The following is a 23,353-nucleotide window of genomic DNA, read 5'->3' on the forward strand; positions in this document are numbered from 1 at the left end:
ATTGAATTAAATGAAGTGTTTAAGTGAATGTACGTAATATGATACTGCTGATTGAAGGATGGTAACAGACTAGAGACACACTTTAAAAATGTATGATAATTTGAACAGGTTCTCTCCCGATGTTTCCAATATCAAGCTTTTATTGTTACTTATTGTGGCAAAGCCATACAAGGAGATTGTGAATCATGACACTAAACTATCACACCACAAATATACACAACTCTGTATACACAATTTACATACATATTGAGCCAGCAGTTGCACATACAAATACATTTCTAAATTTGAAGCCCCATTAGTCTGTAAATTCGGCCGCAAGCCCATATCTCCGACAGACCATTATCCCAAAAAAGAATGTCCACTGCTTTGAAGTCAAGTTTCTCTGAAAATACACCCTCCCAGCAGTTAGTTTCCCAGCAGCACCTGAGCCACTGATGCCAATTGTTTTTCACTGACTTGACCCTGCTTTTCCAGCAACTTCTGTGTCACCAAACGTAGGTGTTTTAAACCAAAACATTATCTTATCCTCAACATGACTAAGCGGTTTTTGTCCCAAAACCTAATCACACATTTAGTGCAGCATTATAGACAAATGCTAATGTATCTGTGGTTTGCAGACATTTAATGTGAACTTAAAAATTCTGGTGATTGGGTTGTGTAATTGCAGGGAGTATGTGTTTTCTGAAAAGCGTGATTTCGGAGCAATGGGTGTTTCAGGGTTTCCGTGGTCATGGAAAACCTGGAAAAGTCATGGAATTTTACAATCTTGTTTTGCATGCCTGGAAAAGTCATGGAGTTAGTAAAAGTCATCGAAAGTATTGGAAAAATCCTGGAATATTGTTGTGTATAATGAAATTAATTGTTACTGTAATCTTAACATAAAAGCAAATGTATATTCTGTAAAACTAGCTGTTGACATAAGGTAGTACTAAGGTGTCGATTAGGGCTGCAGGATATATTGTTTCAGCATCAACACTGCGATGTGCAAGAGTCGTGTTGCAGGATGTGCAATGTCTAGTAAGGCAAATTAACTTAAACAACCTATTTGCTGCTTGCATCAAAGGGAAAACTTGCACCGCTCTCATTTTCCATGACTAATACCGGCCAAGCCTTCCCCTTTAAGAGTGTGCGTATATGTGATGTAGTGTGGCAGCATTTCTTAAGAAAAGTGAGACTCTGCAGCATGAATGTGTTAAAAAAAAAAAAAAAAAAGTACCATAACTTAGTGAAGCCCAGGCTTTTCAAAAATGGAAATTTTATTGTCGGCCCTTTAAAGTCATGAAAAAGTTTTGAAATTTGTCCATGAAAATATGTGAACCCTGTTCATTTTTATCATAATGAGCTGTCGCAGAAATGGGCTCTTGTCCAACGGGATAGATTTTGGACTAACGGGGCTTCATCTGAACAGTGGGCAGTACCCAACAGGAGAGGCCACAGCACATATGAGCTCAGAGCTCATCACTGTTGTCACTTTACCCTTATATACTGTTGAGACTGTCCTCCCCCAAAGATAGTTTGTTTGTACAAGCAGCTTAGTACGACCCATGCTAAAGTTTACTGTTAGGTGGCAACCTAAGGTGGCCGTAGCACTTATAACAAGAGCAAATGAAGAAAAAAGGTAAAATACTATAAAGAGCGACAAAGTCTTTGTAGGGAGGTAATCAGGGTACAGTGCTCTTTGTGTTTCATGTGAAACAAAAAGTCAACAGTGAGTTATTTTAACTTGCGTATTATGTACAAAACTTACGTATGTAAGCTAAAGACCCAACTTAAGATATGTAAGAAACATACATATTTTATCCCAAACCATGATCTTTTCCTAAAACTATCGAAGTAGTTTTGGTGTCTCAACCTAACCAAACTGCAACACTTTAACAACATTAACCACATGTTTAAAATTGCAACAGGTCATATACACTCACCAGCCACTTTATTAGGATCACCTTGCTAGTACCAGGTTGGAACCCCTTTTGCCTTTGGATCTGCCTTAATTCTTTGTCGCATAGATTCAACAACGTGTTGGAAACATTCCTCAGAGACACCACACAGTTGCTGCAGATATTTAGGCTGTACATCCATGATGTGAATCACCCATTTCACCACATCCCAAAGGTGCTCTATTGGATTGAGATCTGGTGACTGTGGAGGCCATTGGAGTACAGTGAACTCATTGTCATGTTCAAGAAACCAGTTTGAGATGATTAGAGCTTTGTGACATGGTGCGTTATCCTGCTGGAAGTAGCCATCAGAAGATGGGTACACTGTGGTCATAAAGGGATGGACACGGTCAGCAACAATACTCAGGTAGGCTGTGGTGTTTAAACCATGTTCAGTTGGTACTAAGGGGCCCAAAGTATGCCAAGAAAATATCCCCCACACCATTACACCACCAGCAGCAGCCTGAACCGTTGATACAAGGCAGGATGGATCCATGCTTTCATGTTGTTTACATCAAATTCTGACCCTACCATCTGAATGTCGCAGCAGAAATCAAGACTCATCAGACCAGGCAACGTTTCTCCAATCCACTAATGTCTGATTTTGGTGAGCCTGTGTGCATTGTAACCTCAGTTTCCTTAGCTGACATGATTGGCACCTGGTGTGGTCCTGTGCTGTTGTAGCCCATCTTATTCAAGGTTCGACATGTTGTCTGTTCAGAGATGGTCTTCTGCAGACCTTGGTTGTAACAAGTGGTTATTTGAGCTACTGTTGTCTAGTACTATCGTCTTGAACCAGTCTGGCCGTTCTCCTCTGACCTCTGGCATCAACAAGGCATTTTCACCCAGAGAACTGCTGCTCACTGGATATTTGCTCTTTTTGGACCATCCTCTGTAAACCCTAGAGATGGTTGTGCATGAAAATCCCAGTAGATCAGCAGTTTCTGAAATACTCAGACCAGCCTGTCTGGCACCAACAACCATGCCACATCCAAAGTCACTTAAATCACCTTGCTTCCCCATTCTGATGCTCAGGTTGAACATTAGCAGGTCGTCTTGACCATGTCTACATGCCTAAATGCATTGAGTTGCCGCACATGATTGACTGATAAGCAATTCGGGTTGATGAGCAGTTAAACAGGTGTACCTAATAAAGTGGCTGGTGAGTGAATGTTGTTTTGGGAGTCATTGGTAAACGACTTGTTGTTTGGGTACGATGTGTTGATGTCCTACCACTGGAAGGGGCACTAATTTAGGGAACGCTCTGGTTTGGTTGTATCGGTTGGAGGACTTGTTTTACAGCTGTTTACACCTCTGTATACATGCAGTATACTGTGGGCTATATGACTTCTCATTATTCACTATTTTCCTGTTTACATTCAGTTTTTGCATTTGCAATACTGTTTATACAAATTGATGTTCCTTTATTTTTTGTTAATATTTCAGCCATGTATATAAACTTACACTGTTTTATGTCTTAGATTCAGATTTTGCTTTTACTTGTGTGATTTTCTTTTTATAGGTATTTAATGAGCACTGTTGGGGGGGTGCCTGAGGCCTAATATTTTCATTGCCAACAACTGCTTCTCTGTTATTGTTGCAAACCTGATGAGGATGAAGAACTTAAGGGAATCAGTAGAACTTGAATGTTTTTCACATCAGCAACTACAAACTAACTGTGCATCACGGTAGTTAGCAGATTGAAAGTTCTTTACCACTGATACTTACGCTGGACTGTCACTACTAATAATTTTACATGTGGTGTGTTTCACTGGTTTTGGTGAAAAAAGCAATAAACATGTCTGGAGGGCAGGAGTCATGTACTTAGACACACAAGTAGTGTCTCCCTGTGACTGTAGGTTTCTGAAAAGATGTAGGTAACACTTTACTTAAAGGTATCTACATAAGAGTGACATGACACTGTCATAACTATGACATGACACTGTCATGAACTTGTCATAAACATTATATACGTGTCATGAATGTTTATGACTGCTGTCATTAAGTTTTTGTAATGACAAGTTAACATTGTTTGGGTTGTCTTGATTATGACAACTTGACATTAATCAAAATCAAAGTGACATTACCAGAAGTTGTCTTTGTCATGACAAGTTGACATTAAATTTGTTTGGGATGCCCTTATAATGAACACTTGACATTGATCTAAAGACATCTTCTGGTTATGTCATCCTGGTTAATGTCAAGTTGTCATAATCAAGACAATCCAAACAATGTCAACTTGTCATTACAAAAACAGAATGACACTTAATGACAACAGTCATAAACGTTTATGACATGTACATAATGTTCATGACAAGTTCATGTCATAGTTATGACAGTGTCATGCCACTCTTATGTAGATACCTTCAAGTAAAGTGTTACCAAGATGTCTTCTGGAAATGTGATGTGACATGCCAAGATAACAGTTAGCAATCAGATGCTGTTGGGTCATCATTGATCTTGTGTGGGTGACCGTAACTGGTAGGTTTCCTCCATTGGCACTAGTCAGTCCTTGTCACAGCTGTTTGACTTGTGGAATCAGAGGCAGTCAATTAGAGAGAACTGTCGGCCCAGTGGAGCAGGGATTTCACCCATTTCTCTGTATTGTTCACCTCCGTCTTGTCTTTGTTCTTCCACAATGACAGGATTATTAGCTGAAAAGCAAAACCTAACAGTGCCAGCAGAAACTTTCCACAATTTGCATATGATAAGATCATTTCAGAGATTCAGTGTCATGTAAATAGTTAGCTACTTTGTTTTGTCCCTTGATGTTTCCATTTGTTTCAGAAGTCATGAGGCAACGTGAAGCAAAGCATTAGTCAGTCTTTTCTTTGCTGTCAAATTGGTGTGTTAGGGCCTTAACATTGGTGCTCGGTAAGCCCAAAAATACCTGGTAAGAAGCTCCTGGACACACTTGGTCCCTCCAATTAGGGAAAGGACATGATCTTGATAGGTTAACTCGTTGATTAATTTTCAGTGATACTCTTTACATATGCTTTTTACTGCCTTGTGACAGTATCCATGTATGACTGAAAATTCAATACACTGACAATCTTCTCCTATGGTCTGGGGACACTCCACTTGTCCTATGAGACAACTGATGAACCTCATCCCAGTGCAGGCTCCTCCTGCATCTCCATTCCTGAGGTGTATAGGTTCTCCTCAGTCCAGACAGGTCCTCCATTTTGGAACTGGGCTTTATGAATTGCAGGTTGCTGGTAGAATGTGTAAGGTGCTCTTGGTGGCCTGTCGTTGCCCTGGCCTAGTGCTTTCAGATCGGGGAAACAGTGGACACAGATGCAGGTTTCTGTAGGGCTGGAGTCATATGATGGCTCGCGGTCAGTGGTGCGGTATGAATTTGTTATAAAATCTGTGGAAAGACAGAGAAAGACATATGGAACAGATGCCATGATATTTGATATGAGTTTTTGAAATACAAGATAATAATAATGAAAAAAGATATGATGGGTGATATAGGGTTAGCTGCAGAGAATATTTTTGAGTGTTTTATGGATGTCAGTCTATAGGTTAATCTTGCTACTCTATCCACCCTGAGGGATAGACCTGGCTTCTGACCTATAGTTAGCGGTGCTGCTCATTCAGCAGTTACCACTAGTAACGTTGTCTAGACCCAACAGAATTGCTGTAGGAACATTTTGCCCACCCTCTTGTCTCCCTCTGGTTGCCTTGGTGAGTAAGCACTTCAGTTTTGAACCGCAGCCCCCCTTTAGCATTGTTAACTATGTTATCAGTGTTTGCTCTGTTGGCACTGTTAGCAGTGTAAGCACGGCTGGTGTTGCAAACATAGTTAATAATGCTAAAGGGATTTTGCAGCGTGAAAATGAAGCCACTTACTCACCAGAGAGACCTGAGGGGAGACTGTAGGGGAACCACCATGTTTCTGGAGCAACGCCGTCCTGCCACCTAGACAGCATTACCAGCGGTAATCTCCAAATGAGTGGCACCACCAGCTAGCTGCCAACAGAGCCAGATGGTGCACAGCGCAGAGCAGCCAAGGCTAACATTAGCTAACCAGTGGAAACCGAAGGGTGGGTAGATTGGCTGTGGCTCAGGAAGCAGAGTAGGTTGTCCCCTTATCAGAAGATCTGAGGTTTGATCCCCAGCTCCTCCACTGAGTAGCTGAGTAGCAAGTGGCACCTTGTATGGTAGCCTCGGCCACCAGTGTGTGAATGTGTGTGTGAATGGATAAATGTGACTTGTAGTGTGGTCAGAAGACTAGAAAGGCGCTATAGAAGTGCAGGTCCATTTACCATTTCCAGTGAGCACAGAGTCAACCCTGTGATAGTCTGGCGACCTGTCCAGGGTGTACCTCGCCTCTCGCTCAATGTCAGCTGGGATAGGCTCCAGCCCCTTCCCGACCCCTAACAGGATAAGCGGTTACGGGAAATGATGAGTGAACCCTATGCATGTTAACACCTCTAACCAGCATTCTATAAGCAAAGCCAACACAAAACAAAATAAAAATCCACACATTCACATCATGAAATATTAAAATTTCACCACCCTAAATGGATAGCACTTTCACTAACCTGTAGAGCTCTGCCCAGGTCGGCCAACTTCCTGACCTATCTGGACCGCACTCTCCTGGTTGTGGTTAGCCTCTCTGGGTCCTGGGTTGGAGGTTTTGGCCTTGGTTTTTCTCACTAAGACTACCATGGCTAAAGACAAGCTAGAGAACAGCAGCACCATGCACAGGCCCAGCAGAGAATAGAGCAGAATAGTCGAGTCTTCTAAGGTTGTTGGCATAAAGGTCCCTCTGGAATTCGGCATGTATGACATAACCTCAACCGAGAGCTTTTTGGTGGTCACTGGAACTTGTGGTGCTTGGGGGATAGATGGTAAGAATATCTCTGAAAAACAAAACAGCACATATTTTCGGGACATTGTATGTGTTTATTGGGCGGCCAATAGTGCAGAGATGACAGCAAGAGGGGAGAAGGAAATAAGTACCATGCAACAAAGGTCCCTGGGCAAATGAAATATGGTAATGCCATGGCTATTGGTTTGTAGGCCTCCAGGGCGCTAGGGCTGGGTATCATTTAAAAAATTATGATACCAGTACCACTACCTTTTAAGTCATACCAATTTTCCTGCAGTTTATGCATTTGTTTTAAATAGAGAGCACAGGTGTATACTTTTGCCATACTTTTGAACATTCTGGTGGCACCTCAGCACGCTCAACTGCTATCAGCCTCACCAAATACACTGTGCTTGACTTCACCAACACCACAGACTGTATGGGTTGTGGCTGTTGCTGTAATGGGTCAATCACACATTGCATTTTATTAAAGAATGCTTGGTGTGGTGATTGGCTGCAAGCAGAACCACATATTTTTTCTTGATCTGGGTACAAAGAGGATTGAATGCAGGTATGGTTTGACTGGAAACATTTTAATACTACTTGATACTGGGTTATTTCAGTTGATATCTTAAAGGTACCAAACACTGATACCAAGCCCTATGGGCAAAACCCCAAACTACCCATGTTCTCCACCAAAGTACAACAGATAAGCCTTAGTATCTGCACAGAAGTAAGCATCCTTTACCCACGCAGACCAAATACCATTCAGTCCAATTATACAAAAGTGGTGGACTTCTAACTGTAGCTATTGTATTTAGGTACGCTTGCAACTGGTGTACCTTTTAAACATTTCTAGTTCGTCATCTAGTGCCTTGAAAACTTTGTCCGTTGAGGTATAACTCAACATGTATGCTTCCAGAAAACAGAGTTAGTCACTCAATTATTAAAGCCCTTATCCAGGCCAGTGGGGTCAGTACTCACTCTGGCAGTGCTGGGAACATTCTGCTGGAGGTCCACCGCAAACCTCATCACACTTTACACATTTCTTTAGCAGCCCATCATAGTAGTGGCCAGGCCGTGCTTTACAATGTGCAGATTCTAACATCAGAAAAGGAAAAGGACATACAGTAAACTGAATTCAATTCTGTCCTGTCCATGTACCATTACATTTACTGTCCCTCAAAAACTGGTTACATCCATATCTTGTTTATTTAATACATTGATAGGAAGGGCAGTAAGTATTCCATGCTAGATTTGACACAGTTCTTTTTGTCGCCCTTAAATGTTGCCAACTATTAAAACTATTGTGCCCACATTTAAGACAAATAAAGGTAATAAGTTCAGTGCATAATGTTCAGTGAACTTTGATTTTCACAGACTGCAACAACTATGGATTTATATGTATTTGTGCGAGTGTGTACTCACCACAGTAACTGGTGCATTTGGGATCGACACGTTCATCTTTGCATATCGTTTGACAGCCTATACATCTTGTGAGCAAGTTATCCCAGAACTGACCTTCACGGCAGCTTCTACCCATCAGCTCTGATGACACTCACACTGACAAACACATGTCACAACAGAGAGATACATATAAACAGAGAGAACATAACAATGGCATGCGAGTAACTATAAATATGTAAAAGATAATCTAGTCAATGCATGTGTAGCATGTAGCTATGTCGTTGATACACTGACCTACACCAGTTAAGAAAACAGGCAGGAAGATACAGTTTACCCGAGTTTACGTCCACTACATAGACCAGTTTACAAGCCAGGGTCACTACCTTTTTTGTTTCATCATAGGAATTACAGTGCTGTATAGTTAGTAGGCAGTGATATCTGACTTGGTCTTTCAGGGTCTTACTTTGTGGTTGTTGTAGTAGAATAAATATAGCTTATGCTAATGTATTACACTAGTATATTGTTATGTACTGTACTATACTAGTATACTGTACTATTCTACACTATACTGTACTGTACTATATTTAATGATTTGTTCATGTAACAGGGATCATAGAGATAAACAGTTCCACACAGATAAGCAATGCTATACCATACTGGCTACACTAAATCATACTATACAGCACTGACTAATACTGTACTAGTACAGTATATTGCACCATATTACACCATACTGTCCCTCAATATACAGCATTATACTGTTCTGTATGATACTATACCTTACTATACTATACAAGTATACTGCACTATATTATACTATGAAACACTATACTGTACTATACTATAATATACCATATTATACTATACAAGTATAGTGCACTATACTATACTATAAAATACTATACTGTACTGTACTATACCATATTATACTATGAAACACTATACTGTACTATACTATAATATACCATATTATACTATGCAAGTATAGTGCACTATACTGTAAAACACTATACTGCACTATACTATAATATACCATATTATACTATGCAAGTATACTGCACTATACTGTAAAACACTATACTGCACTATACTATAATATAAAACACTATACTGCACTATGCTTTACCACTATGCAAGTATACTATACTATACTATAAAACACTATACTGTACTATTCTATACCGTCTTATACTACACACTTTTACTGCACTATACTATACTGTATTATACTATACAAGTATACTGCACTAAACTTTACTTTACCTTACTATACTAAAATGCACTATACGATATTATACTATACTATACTACACCATACTAGTATATAATACTGTGTGAAACTAACTATATTTTACTATTGTATACTATATCATGCAAGCCACATGTCTGTATAGCATGTTTGCTAAATACTGGACTTTTGTTTAATCCCACAGGAGGAACTTCTTAGAAAATATATTATGCCAATATGATCTGGAAATCATTTGATTAAGTTCAGTAGTTTTTGATACAAAAATATTAGCTTATCTATATTAGATGTAAGAAGCAAGTGTGAGGTGTACTAATGCAGGATAGTTGTAGGAAAAATACATTTAAGTCTGCACTTGCACACATGAAACACGATTATTTTGATGTATACTGAAAGAGTTAAAGAAAGGCTTCTGTACTACGAAAGGTATTTTCTGCCTTTGCTTCAAAGGCAAAGCAGACCCACTTCCTTTTGGTGGTTCTGTTTTTTAGAGCGAACCCTGCAAAACATGTACAAAGTCTAGTCAATCAAATATAAATGGCAATCAGCAACATGCCAGCCCTGCTGTTAACACTACCCGCAACACATGAACTTACATCTGTTGAGAAATTAGGTCTTTCTTCGCAAACACAGCCCTCTTCGCTCCACTGAGCACTGAGTCAGCGGACTGCGACAGACACACGTTTAAACCTCCTCCGCCCTCAACTGCAGTGTTCTACAGTATATTTGGCACATCCTGATAACCAGCACTTACTTAGACCCCCTTTTAAATTTCATGTAGTTAGAAGTGTACTTATCATAAACATATAATACATGTTTGCCAATATCAAAACAAAAAAGCTTATTTCCATACAAACCAATGTCATTATTTAGAGTTATCTGTCCTCTTTGTCATGTACTTATCTATTTTTGTGCTTCCTTATTGAGTTTTGTTGGCGCTTTTTCACTATTTATCTTTGTTTCCATTTTATAAGCTTCTCACATTTGGTCTCACAAGTTGTGCATATGTGTGTGAATGTAAGTGAAGACTGTAGCAAAGTTAAGAAGTTTCTAGTAACCAGTGAGCTCACTGTGAGCCGCAGAGTTGCCAACTCCAAACTTCAACTCGTGTTTTCATCACGCTATTAAGAAAGTGTGAGGACGCTAGCTGAAGTTGAGGATTCGATTCCCACCTGGACCCCAAATTGTGACCACAAATACTGAAAACACAACATTCAGTTTGGTAATGTGACCTATTGTAGGTTGAAAAATAGAGCAGGTTAGGGTTAGGGTTAGGGCACTCACCTGGCGAGATGAAGAAGTGGTGGGAGAATCCTTGGTTTGAAGATGAGAGTGAGATAGGCCCGTATTTCAGTATGGAAGCTCATTTGGGTAAGAACTCACTGCCCGATCAGGGACTTCCCCCTGTGTGTGAGGAGAATCCCCCCGCCCGAACACACACACACACACACACACATAAACTTAAGGTTAGACCAGTATACATTGCCTATAAAAAGCAACCACTCCCCGTTGGCTTGTGTGTTTCTCTAACATTGAATCACAGCAGATGTACAGAAATTAGGACATTTTGACAGTGATTAACAGAAACTATACTATACTAAAAATGGACCTAAATAACTACAAACATAAAAAAATGCAAAATCATTGATTCAGTTGTACAGTTCGGACAAGTTTCATGGGCACTGTAAGCTAAAAAGCAATTTAAGTCCTGCCACAAATTTGGACTTAAACTTGGTGTTGCCAGAGCATTGACGTAGTTGAGTGTCCTGTAAAACACTGCTAAATAAATAAATAAATCACATCAGTTTAACATTGTTGTATTGAAGCCATTACTGTGTAGCCATAGCTTTATGTTTGGGATTGTTGTATTGGTGGAATGTATGGCAAATCTTTCCCCAATGTCCTGTAAATATCAATAGAATAAGAATACAAAGACTGGCAATAGTGGCAATTTTCTTACAGAGTGCTCAGAGTTTCCGAACACTACCAGGCTTCATGTTATGAATCATGGATTTCTGGTGGTGTGCAGTGTTTGTCATGGATCAAATGGTCCAAAAAGCTCAATAACTTTCGGATAAGGCCATAGAACCTTCCATGCCTGGTAGCCCACAGGTCATTTAAATATATCTTGCCAAAACTGTGACTGATGAAGTATCCATCTAAATACTTGTTCCTTTGTCTTCATGATGCAGTTTTTCCCCCCAGGAAACCTTTATCATAGAATTTTAGCAGGTCTTTGCAGGAAAACCACAGGTGTAATTCATATCTCTAACAATGACTGCATGCCTGTTAGTTTTGCCAGTTCCAAGGTCCTGCTATTGTACATGCTGGGACATTTAATGGAGCTCAGACATTGATAATTGCTCACACGTTCCTGCTATGACAAGTGAAAATGTCCACTGTGAAAAAGTCCTATTGACTGAAAAGCTTTTCCCATAGAGGTGTTTTTGGATTAAAACCACGGTCACCACTTGTTTACACACAGTTGGTCTCATTCATCTCATCATGCCCATTCTAAATGTGTGTTGTATTAAGGGCTGTTCCAATCAGTTCAAAGCTTTACAATGGTGACATTTGAATTCTATATCAACAACATTTGAATGCAATGCAGCATTTTTTTTATAGCATGTCTATTTGTTCTCTTTAAACCTGGTATTTTGGCACAGTTGCAGATAAAGATTGGGCCTACACTAATGTTATTAGTATTTTACTATTCATAGAATTAGATTCCACCGGTGGCTGCGTAGGATTGTTTGTGATCTGTGTGGGCCAAACACTTCTAATAACTCCAGAGAGCTGTTAAGTCCAAAAGTCAAAATATATTGAAAAAATGATAGATGTAATAATTTCAAAAATTCATTCATTCTTGGCTTCTGAAATCTTCTGCTTCAATCCATATGTGTTGGCGTTAATCAGAGATGGGACCAAGTAATTGTTTTGCAAGTCAGAAGCAAGTCCCAAGTCAAGACAAGCCAGTCCCAAGTCAGGTAGCAAGTGAAGACCCACAAGTCCCAAGTCAAGTCCCAAGTTCTAAATTTTGAGTTTCAGTCATAATGCACTCCTCATCAAATGTAATGCCATTTTAACAACAGTGTGTCGATTTTTATGGTGATGACATCATAAAATATGATGACAGACATTCGAAGCGTCATTTAAAAAAACACAATAGGAGCTTCAAATGTAAGAAAATGACATTTGGTACATTAAAAGGGGAGACTGCTAATACAAGAACTTATTTTTATTAACTTAATTCAAATGTATCTTTACACATATGAAACAAAACTATCAATGTCTGCATTAGTCTTCAAAAAGGCATGTTGGCAGAGCCCTAACTGACAGCTAACATACACAAATTGACCACAGTTACTCAGGGTTGACAAGTAATAATGTGCTGCTGAGTGTGTCAAACGGTTTTATTGGGAAGATGTGACTAAACTCTCTGTCTCGGCATCAGTGTGAAACTGTTGGGCAATTCCACGCCATGTGTTTTACTCTCCACTGATCACAGGACCAGATTTCAGTGTTTCATCTCTGCTTCAGCTCTCATATAAATCAGGATCTTTCTGGCCATATGCAGCTTAATTTTAAACTGAGAGTAAATACGCTGAATTATTTTTAAATGGTATGCTAACACCTGTGGATGTAAAAGATGTGAACCAAGGTTTCATTTTGGTCCAATTATAGGTCCAGAAAAGTTTATTGATTTTAGCTTTTTAAGCCCTGCATGGCTTTATATTATTTCCAGATCAATGCAGATTGCTCTTTATGGCTTTCAAACAAGGTGGTAGACGCATATAACTATTCAAGAAGTCTTAAAAGGTGTCTAATACCTACTGCAAATATTAAAGATGTATTTCTATAACTAAATCAAAGTGTGTAAAGTAAAGAGATAGGGGAACTTAAAGTTCAGTTAAAAAGAAGATTATGGTAGGTCACAGCACATCAGGACGAGGTCAAGAACAAATAGTACCTGAACTGAAAGAAAAAAAAAAACCGTTTCAAACAATGCACTGACTGTCACTCTGAGATTTTCAGGGAGGCTTTGATGTGCAGCTGTTCGACGACACCGGAAACTCTGGGGTGAGAAGTTTTAAAAGGTGTTAGTTTTGTTTTTGAAGATTCGAGTTTGGTTCTGCTTTGTGACATTTAAAACATTTAGCAGCACAATGGGAATCGACTGCACACTGAAAACAACAGGTGCAGTTTATTTTTAAAGAGATAAATGGTCACAGAGTTATGGATACTAATGATAACCATACCCTAAACTAAATCGTTAACTGCATACATAGAGTTGGTTAAAGCTAACAAAATGTAGCTGTAGGTATGCTGCAAGTGTGGTGCATATGAGTCATCAACAATACCCCCATCACACATACCCCTACAAAGTATATTAAAAGTAGTCCCCCCTCTTTGACTGTTACAGTCAACCAGTACAAGTAATGCACTGACAAAGGCATGATCCATCACTGGTTTCTCGCCTAAAACAACACAGAGATACAGCTCTCGAGAACTGATCCTGGGTCTCTGCAGTTGACCAGTCCAATAACGGGCTTTCTGATTAGCCAAGGAAGTTGTAAAATCCTTCTCCAAAAAAATCACATATTGGATGAAGCGAGATACCCCACTCAGCTCACTTCCTGATTCAGTGACATCAGCGCCACACCCCCGTAGGAGACTTGCGGCAGCTCTGAATGTATTGTCGTCAGTGAGGAAAATGAACGTGATCACAATTTATGGTCAATTCTTTCGCCTTATAGTCACTAAAGTAAATATTGGGTTCGTTTTCCACAAGCCACACATCTTACCAACATTCTGACACTAAAGCTGCATTTTTCATCCGCACAGATCAAGAGAAAATTAACTTTGTTTGAGCCCTGTCCGTCTCAGAAAACAGGTTCTCGCGAGATCTTGTGATCTTGATAAACAGGCGGTAAAATCATAGTCAGCTTACAAACAGTTATTTACCGCTAGTAATAAATAAAAAATGCCCAAGCTTTGTGCAACAATTGGCTGCAATAATAGGAAGAATGTATTTTCATTCCACCTGCTTCTCGATCCGCATACACAGACATCCACAGAGCCTCTGTTCAACACGGTGGTGGGGAGGGGGGCGTTGAGGGAGAACAGGCTCTGATTGGAGGGAGAGCTAACCACGGCCACTTAGGAGACAGGAAGAGTAACCGTTTTCTTAACATTGGATAAGCCTACGATGGGGTATCTCGCTTCATCCAATATCTCTGCCCTGACCTCGTCACCTACCGACATTTGGTCATGGACTTTCCGCATCCAGATACGATGTGCAAGGTACCCCGGGTTCGGTTGGTTGTTGACGTTCTGGGACACTTTGTGACGTTCTCTCTTTCAAAATACACTTCTGTTTTCACAGGAAATTTACCTTTTACATACAGTCTCTTTCAAAATAAACACGCTATGTCGGTACAACACCGCAAATTGATGTTTTTCTTCTTTCAACAGCTAATGCACGTGGTTAGGTTAAGGCGACAAAAACACATGGTTGGGTTTAGGAAAAAAGACCAAGCAGCAAGCTACAAGAACAGAAGTTCTCGTCTCGCTGCATTTGTCCCTGACGCCTGCAGCTGCCGTTAAACTATAATGGCGACTGGCAGTGGTGTAGTGGAGGGTATACTCAGGTGTACGGGGTATATCCACTTCTTTTTCTATCCAGTTACAGTATACCGACCTATCAGCTAAAATGCCATTGTAATATATAGGAGAGTATGCCTACTTCCTCATCAATAACCTACCTATCTACCTAGCAGTACACCCACCTCATCAACTACCACTACACCACTGGCGACCAGCCATATATCATTCCGACATTAAAGGATGGCTTTTTTTTGTCGGTGTCTGACGCCAGAAGTCATTGCCAAAGCGCCAGATTTCGACAACTTCGGAGTGAGACCGGGTTGCCTCCAACAAACTTAAAGTAAAACAGGCCCTCCAGGATGTTAAAACAAATTCAACAAATCCCCGTGAATTCTACATGACCTTGCAATTTTGTCCAATCACTGCAACTTTGCTGTAAATTTGATTATTTAAAACAGGTCAAATTTAATTTCGCTGTAGAGCTGTGTACAGCGTATTGACTCACTCACCCCCTCTCTCTTTTTGTCTCTCATTGTTCATCGTGAGACTACTGCTGCGGGAGCGCAAAAGTCACACAAACACAGTGACAGGGCTAACTGTTAGCGTAACACAGCCAACGTTACCCAATGTTTATTAACCGGTTTGTCAACACAGTGGAGCCATTTCGATGTCGGTGTGAGATGAACAGTTCGGTGTTGGATGGTATCTGCTGCTGCGAGGCTTCTGCCCATGTGGCAAAATATGATAAGTACGAATCAGATCAAGTTGTTATCAAGTTAGCTTGTGCTAACCAGGCAGAGAGCGCAGTAGGAGAGAGGCTCTGTCCTCGGTGATTAGCTGCTATGTGGGAAATACTTAATGCTTATACTAGTATGCTCCAAAACTATGACAGCATCACAACTTTTTTCTTTTTCCAATTTTCACTTGCCCCCAGCAATTTCATTGGGAAAAAAAACCTTCTAACATTACAACATGCAGATTTCACGCTGCAACAATCCCAAAAACAGTCCACAAAATCCTGTAGAGACTGGTAAAACATGAAATCTACCCTGAACATGAACCTAGCCCTTGAAATTGAATGACATTAACAAATAAATTTGCAGGACATACCTGATGAAGTATACTGTAAATAAGTGAGACTTCCAGTACGGGCACATCTGTATGTAAATCATCTGAATGCAACTTTGCGATAACAAATCAAGAAGAAAAAAAGAAGTTGAATTTGAGGAAGCACAGATAAAATTATGACTTGGCTCATGTTGAGTCACAGTGAAACCAAAAACTTCTTCTCATTTAACATTTACCCTAATCTGTGCTGATATACTGTAGGTTATCTTATCTGAACCTTTAAAGATTAAATAAATAATGGACTATTGGAGAAACAAATGTAGAAAGGCAAAGACAGATAGAAATACATAAGCATATAAGTAACATTTATTCACGTTGTGAATCAAGTAATGTTTTGTTAATAGATTTACAATAAAATTAAGGTTAGGTTACACAACTAATTTGTGAGGTATTATCAGTTATGATTACTGTTTCTTTTTGCTAAAGTAAAAAGAACAATACAGTGTATTTTCATCCTTTAAATACACTCATGAGTATAATTGTCATCATTACAGCATGTTAGGTAAATGCGAAGAGTGGGCAACATGGCAGTAGTAAAAGTTTCCAAAAAATTATACTAAACATACTATGAACATCTAAATATACGTACATATATAGGTCACACTGGAAAAATAGCTGGTGGACAGTCTATTTATTTCCTGGAAAGTTAAAAAATGTGACTTCATCAACAGGCCCACAGAGTACCATGGATAGCAACCAACAGGCATGTGGAAAAAGTTGGTGACGTACAATAACAGACACACATATACAACATGTCACACCATACATATTTGAATATGTACATTACTGCTCACGTTTTCAGAAACTCCAGACTGAGGAACTCAATGATCAGAAAGCAAATCACTGAGAGGAAGGATCGTTCCGATTACTGGATCACACCTCTAACCAAATAACCACCTTCAGAAACCTGAACACCCAGAATAGACTCAGTGCAGATGGGTAGTCAAATTCAGAAAGGGAAAAAAGGAAGCCAGAGCACATGAGTGAAAAACAGAACAACAAAGAATGGCCAAATCATGACTAAATCAGTCATTTGGCAACATATGCAAAATATTAAGTGAGTTAGAAACGTACATTTTCAAAGGTTTTGTTTTACTGAAACATTGGTGAGCAATATTCATACTTTCTTTTTCGTCAGATGGTTAATTTATGAGGAATACTGATTCATTTTTGTTGGTTTGGAAAGGATTTTGGAAACTCAAAAGGTCAGAGAGCTCTCAAGCAGAGATGTAGACTTGAGTCACATGAGTTGGACTCGAGTCAGACTCAACTCGCAAGTTTGATGACTTTAGACTTGACCTGGTAAAATTAAAATCACCTTTAACTCGACTCAGATTTTAACAACAGTGACTCGTGTCTTCATTTGGACTTGAGCGTATTGCCTTAAAAATACTTCATACCTTAGCCCAAGCCCAAAGATAAAAAGTAGGCTTTATTATTCAAAGGTGTTCCACAAATCAATTCATTTACTGAATCAAACTAACGGTAACTCTATAAATTCCCTGTATGATTGACATTGTTAGCCAGCCAGCTAATGCTTAGCTAATGTTAGCTTTTAGTAACTTTTTAACAAACTAGTTGTTAACACATAAATAAAACTTTTAAAAAAGCAGCCATGATTGTTGTTAACTCAATATATTATCACTCTGTTGTTGAAATTGCATTACATTTAGTGAAGAGTGTATTATGACATATTTGGGACTTGGAACTCAAAGTTCAGGACTTCTGACTTGACCTTGGACTTGTTTGTCTCGAACTGGGACTTGACTCGGGACTTGAGATTTACTTGTGACTTGCAAAACAATGACTTGGTCCCACCTCTGCTCTCAACCCATAAAGGAGCGTGTAACCCTTGTTAGAAACATAGGCTTATTTCATGCCAGCTACAAAAATATTTTGGGTTCAATTTTCTTTTCTGGCATCATTTTATAACCTGAACATAATTAGGCTATAAGTACTGCTGCCATGTACTTCATATGCAAAAGGACATTCACTCCACAATGCCAGAATCAGATCAGACCAGTAGATGGAGACAGCCTGCAACATTTGAAAAGACTGCAGGCTCAACAGCAATTTCCAACCCAATCTCAAGATTGACAGAAGCTTACATGCACCATTTTCACTCCTGAATACTCTTTTTATCTCATGAAAATCACTAATAATCCTACAATTTATGCAGGGACGTAGAGCTGTGCCAGGAATAAAAATGTTCTAACTTCGGTGAGAGGACAAAGTATGAAAGATAAAGGTGCTGGGACAGGTAAAGGATTCGGAGGGGATGAAAGAGCCTTACTGTGCGATATATAGAGTATTGACAAGTGTATGAACATGTTTGATCTAGGAAAGACAGCCCACACGCTGTGGGCTGCTCCCCTGAAATTTCTACAAAACCACAAGGGTATCTTTGTTAGATCAAACAGACCATGTTCCACTCCCACATTAGCTCTCTACGGTACTGACAGAATTTTTGTTTTCACTTCACCCGTGTTGAGAAAAACTTGGTTCATTATGAGTTGAAAACCCAAACAGACATCGTACTTTGTTTCATCTGTGCAGGTTGTGTGGAATGGAAAGACGTGATGTAGTGGGTCTGGTTTTGGTGCTCTCGTGTAGATTCAGCTGCTGTCGTGTGAACCAGCTGGTCATGAGGCATGTATTTGTTCCTTTCCATGCATTCATCCGTCATTCTGTCGGGGGGTGTAGAAATTCTGTTCTATGGTTGAAGCAAATCAGCAGATTACAACACAAAACTCAACAGTAGTATGAACAGTAGTAGAAAAACTAAGTGTTTTAGCCAGTGGTGTAGCGAAGGATGTATGCAGGTATTCTGGGTATACCCTCCTCATTTTCTGGCCTTTTGCAGTTTATCTACCTATAAGCAAAAAAGCCATCAGAATCCTTTGGAGAGTATATCCACTTCCTCCATGACACCTCTTCCGAGAGGTAAGTTATATCCACATAACTAGCTTCCACTACACCACTGGCTTTAGCATCATTAGGCTTATCGTTTGGGGTTACAGACCAAAACCTTTTTGGTTCAATCTCATAGCTATCATATCATGGTTTTTGTCTGCAAAAGGCTGTTTTCAGAAACAAAAGCAACTGTACGCTACACGCCCAGCACCGAACAGCAGGCAGACAAAGCAGGTGAACATAGTGGAGCATTTATCAACTAAAGAGTCAGGGATTGGGCGGCACAGTGGTGCAGTGGTTAGCATTGTTGCTTCAGAGCAAGGAGGTTCCTGGATCAAACCCAGGGTGGAGGAACTCCTCTGTATGGAGCTTGCATGTTCTTCCCATGTCAGCATGGGTTTTCTCTGGGTGCTCTGGCTTTCTACCACAGTCCAAAGACATCCACAGTCCAAAAGACCTCTAGGCTAGGTGAATTGGTGACTCTAAATTGCCCGTAGGTGTGAATGTGAGTGTGAATGGTAGTCTGTCTCTATGTGTCGGCCCTGTGATAGTCTGGCGACCTGTCCAGGGTGTACCACCCAATGTCAGCTAGGATAGGCTCCAGCCCCCTGGGACCCCCAACAGGATAAGCAGTTACAAAAAATGAATGAATGAATGAGAGTCAGATATTTCCCTCAGGAGCTGGTGGAGACCAAAATCAGAGCCTAAAGGGGTGTGAATACTGGACTTAAACCAGGTAGCCAGGACATGACTCTAACTGAAGGCTGATGTTTCTTCGTATCTGCTGAATGTGTAGAGAGGCAACTGTTGGCTAACATGTTAGCCATATCAAACTAAAAGGAGATAATGAGTCAGTGATGTGTTTACAGCGCGTTTCCACAATTGCAGGTTTAATGGTGAGAATGGCATCTATTATGTAAAAAATGGACGCCTACATGGCTAAAATTATTAATAGTGGGAGTAGAACGTGAGCTTGAACAGATTGAATTCTCTGCGAGGATCAAGTGCTGCATGACGAATATCCATTGTAGTCATGATGAGCTTTGTAACACCGGCCTTGCTGGTGTTATGTGTTTTTTTTAGCTTGTGCCTTGCGTGTGGGAAGACCTTTTAGAGCAAACTGGAAAAATGTAATGGTCAAGCTGAAACCTTGACTCAGAAACCTAATCTTTGCTTGAACAGGTTTCTGTCTGACCTTTGAAATTAGCCTAAGTAACTTCAGAGTTTGATTTCCCTCATGTTCAGTACACTTCATATGAGCTGTGGTACATGAAGTTTTTCATACACTGATTCTAGTTTGGTCTACTTGGCTTAAGTTTGTCTTACCCAGTGTCTGTATTATGTAACAGAACTTTTCAAAAGATTTTCCGAAAGTAGTTTGACAAGTAATTTTTCTGTCTGGTTATTGAAAAGGTCAAACACAGAGGCTTGATCACAGTACCAAGGCTTTGGCACAGTGCTGACCCGCTATAATAAATCTGTAGTTGTCCACATGGCCGCGTTTGCTGCCTTTTTTTCATTTAGACTTGATTCTCCCAAAACTCGTATTTAGCTGGCTCGAGGTGGATGTGGATTCACTCTCTACTTTTTGCATTTAATCCTCATTTCCATCCTCTCACCTGACACCACCACCACCACCACCACCACCACCACCACCACCACATTAAAACACCCCCAAGCACGACATTCATTATTGAATACATTACTTGTTTTTACAGTGGAACTGAATCCTCAGCAGTGCAGATTGGCACAGTGTTCATAGTCGTGAGTCATATGGAGGCGACTCAGGCGGGAGGGAGAACGAGAGGTGATATGAGGTATTCGCAAGTAGCCTCACTCGTGTGGAAGGTACTCAATTGAGCCTTACTTACTTGTACGTGTCAGTGAATGTCTCAATAAATCCACATTAGACCAAGCAAAACATGCATTTCATATGATTTTGTCACCTCATAAGATGATTTAGGTTTTTAGCTACAACTTCACACAATTTTCTTTGCCGTGGGTGCTTTGTAAGCGTTAAGGACATTTTGCTATTTTTCAACTATTTGGTATTTTTCCCATATTCATTTTGGCCATTCTGATTACTGGGTTATAATAACTTAACAAGCTTAACTTAACATAAAAAGAAGCCGCACAAGCCTCTGAAAGACTTCCAAATTAAATCAAATTTTATGTAAATCGTTTTAAATGTCTCTGAGTGTGACAGAAAATAAACATAGAAAGTAGCCTCCTGGATTAGCTATTAAAGCTTTAGCTGCTGTCTGCATGTGAGGCTGTGGGTTTATGGCAAGCCCTTTTAACATTTAATCAGTTGCAGTACTAGCAGTTGTAGATATCAGTTGTTTTTTGACTTGTTAGGATTCCAAGCCAACATATCTGTATGCAATTGTGACCAGAAGTAATTCTATTTAAAGAATTGATTTCTCATTCTCATATTAATTCTTGATTTCTTAAAAGTGGAAATGTTCTTTGTAAAGATCTGTAACTTAATTACAATTAATCAACTTTTTTCCATTGACTTTTATTCAAACTGAATTACAGATCTCTGTAATTTCAGTTTTGAAATCAGATTTGACCTGTTACAATTTCAGGTCGATATATCCATAATGTAATTTTGACTTTGCATTTCTGCTGAATGATATCTATAATTCAGTTCTCACTAATGAAAATGTTAATTGTTGATTTACTAGTGGCAATGTTCATTGTAGATATCTACTGTTCTTACATTATGGCTATCATAAATTGAATTGTAGATTTCTACAATTCGATTCTGACTAGTCAAAATTACATTATTGGTGTGTCAACGTGGAGTTGTAACTAACAAGAATGTAATTTCAGATATCTGAAATACAGTTGGAACCAGTGGAAATAATATTCATACTACTAACAGTTATATTCAAAATATCTGAAATTCCTTTTATAACTACTTAGAATTGAATTCTAGTTATGAAAGTGAAATTTCTATTAGTCAAAAATGTCATTGTACCTTTAGTGACTTACATACATATTGTGCTAATTTTGGGCTACATATCCAAAATTGACCAATGGCATTTTGGTACATTAATGATTTGACACCTACATATTCAATAGAGTTTGATGATATGTCGGACATATCAGAGATGCAGTTGCTGGCTGATATCTTAAATGGGAAATTACATTTCCACGAGTCACAGTGTAAGCCTAATCATTATTCTTACTTGTTAAATGGGAATTACTGGTAACTAAGGATATCTATGTATCAGTTTTGACTGGCTAAAACGGAATTTTTACACGTAAAAAACATATTTGTTACATGTCAAAATTGTTTTACAGATCTCTTAAATTAACACTTCCAGTAGTGAAAGCAGTGAAAGCAGTTCTGTGAGAAGTAGTGGTTTGAGTAAAATGCTAATGTTAGAATGCTAACATGCCCACATGTTGATATGATAATGTTAAGCAGTTTATGTCTAACATGGACGCTATTTTAGCTAGCGTATTAGCATGCTAACATATGCTTATTAGCACTAAACACAAAGTTCAGCTAAGGCTGATGTAAGGCATGAAAATTATGGGATTATTGCATTTTATCCTGTGGGAACCATGGCACTATCTTGAAAAATTTCAAGGCAAATCATCTATCGACAGTCACTCTGGACCAAAGTGGTTGACCAACTGAACAACATTGCCATTTCTAGAGCTACACTGCTAGCACCGCTGACAAAACATTTGTTTGGTAAGCTTAAGTTTTTTAGACTCTGTTATATAATGTTTAAACAGCATTCATGTTACTGTGTTTCAGTGTGAAGCAGTTCTTAACTACAGTAGGCTTAATATTGGAATACAGTCATTAAAATGCTGCCAAAACAATGTTACTTAGATGTCTAAAACATTTAAACTTAAATTTAGCCTGCTTTAACCTTGACATCCAGCTTTTTATTTTCAGGTCACTAACTGGATGCTTACAACAGGGGTGTCCAAAATTTTTGGAATGGGGGCTAGATTATATAATGTGAAAATACCTCAGGGCCCGCTGCTTTTCACATCAAATTGGTTACTAAAACAAACAAACAAACAAACACTCGAACAAATGAGACAGATCATCTTTCAGTGAAAATGTATTCAACTTTCCACCGCTCCTGAAAGCGGCGGCCCTCGCTGTCAACTTTACACATCATTTCTGTGGTCGTATCTCCTAACAGGAAATGACTGCTGTTGTGTAATCGCTCTGTTTGCTTGTTTACCATCTGTTTAAGAATACACATTAGCTCCACCTCTGTAGCTATTTGATGAATGTCTAGAAACTGGGTGATAGTCCAA

General features: G+C 39.4%; 1 protein-coding gene across 1 annotated transcript; it reads right to left on the reverse strand.

Moving 5' to 3' along the window:
* Positions 1-4,338: 4,338 nt before the first annotated feature.
* LOC126399540 (tumor necrosis factor receptor superfamily member 13B) lies at positions 4,339-15,252 on the reverse strand. Its single transcript, XM_050059570.1, has 7 exons — positions 14,669-15,252; positions 10,694-10,813; positions 8,185-8,319; positions 7,741-7,857; positions 6,488-6,808; positions 6,209-6,319; positions 4,339-5,307 (listed from the first exon to the last, which is right to left on the reverse strand). Exons 3-7 carry the CDS (start codon positions 8,297-8,299, stop codon positions 5,045-5,047), a joined length of 927 nt encoding a protein of 308 aa, XP_049915527.1. The 5' UTR covers positions 8,300-8,319; positions 10,694-10,813; positions 14,669-15,252; the 3' UTR covers positions 4,339-5,044.
* Between the last annotated feature and the right edge of the window lie 8,101 nt (positions 15,253-23,353).

This window comes from Epinephelus moara, chromosome 13 (assembly GCF_006386435.1).
Source record: "Epinephelus moara isolate mb chromosome 13, YSFRI_EMoa_1.0, whole genome shotgun sequence".
NCBI classification, from domain to species: domain Eukaryota; kingdom Metazoa; phylum Chordata; class Actinopteri; order Perciformes; family Serranidae; genus Epinephelus; species Epinephelus moara.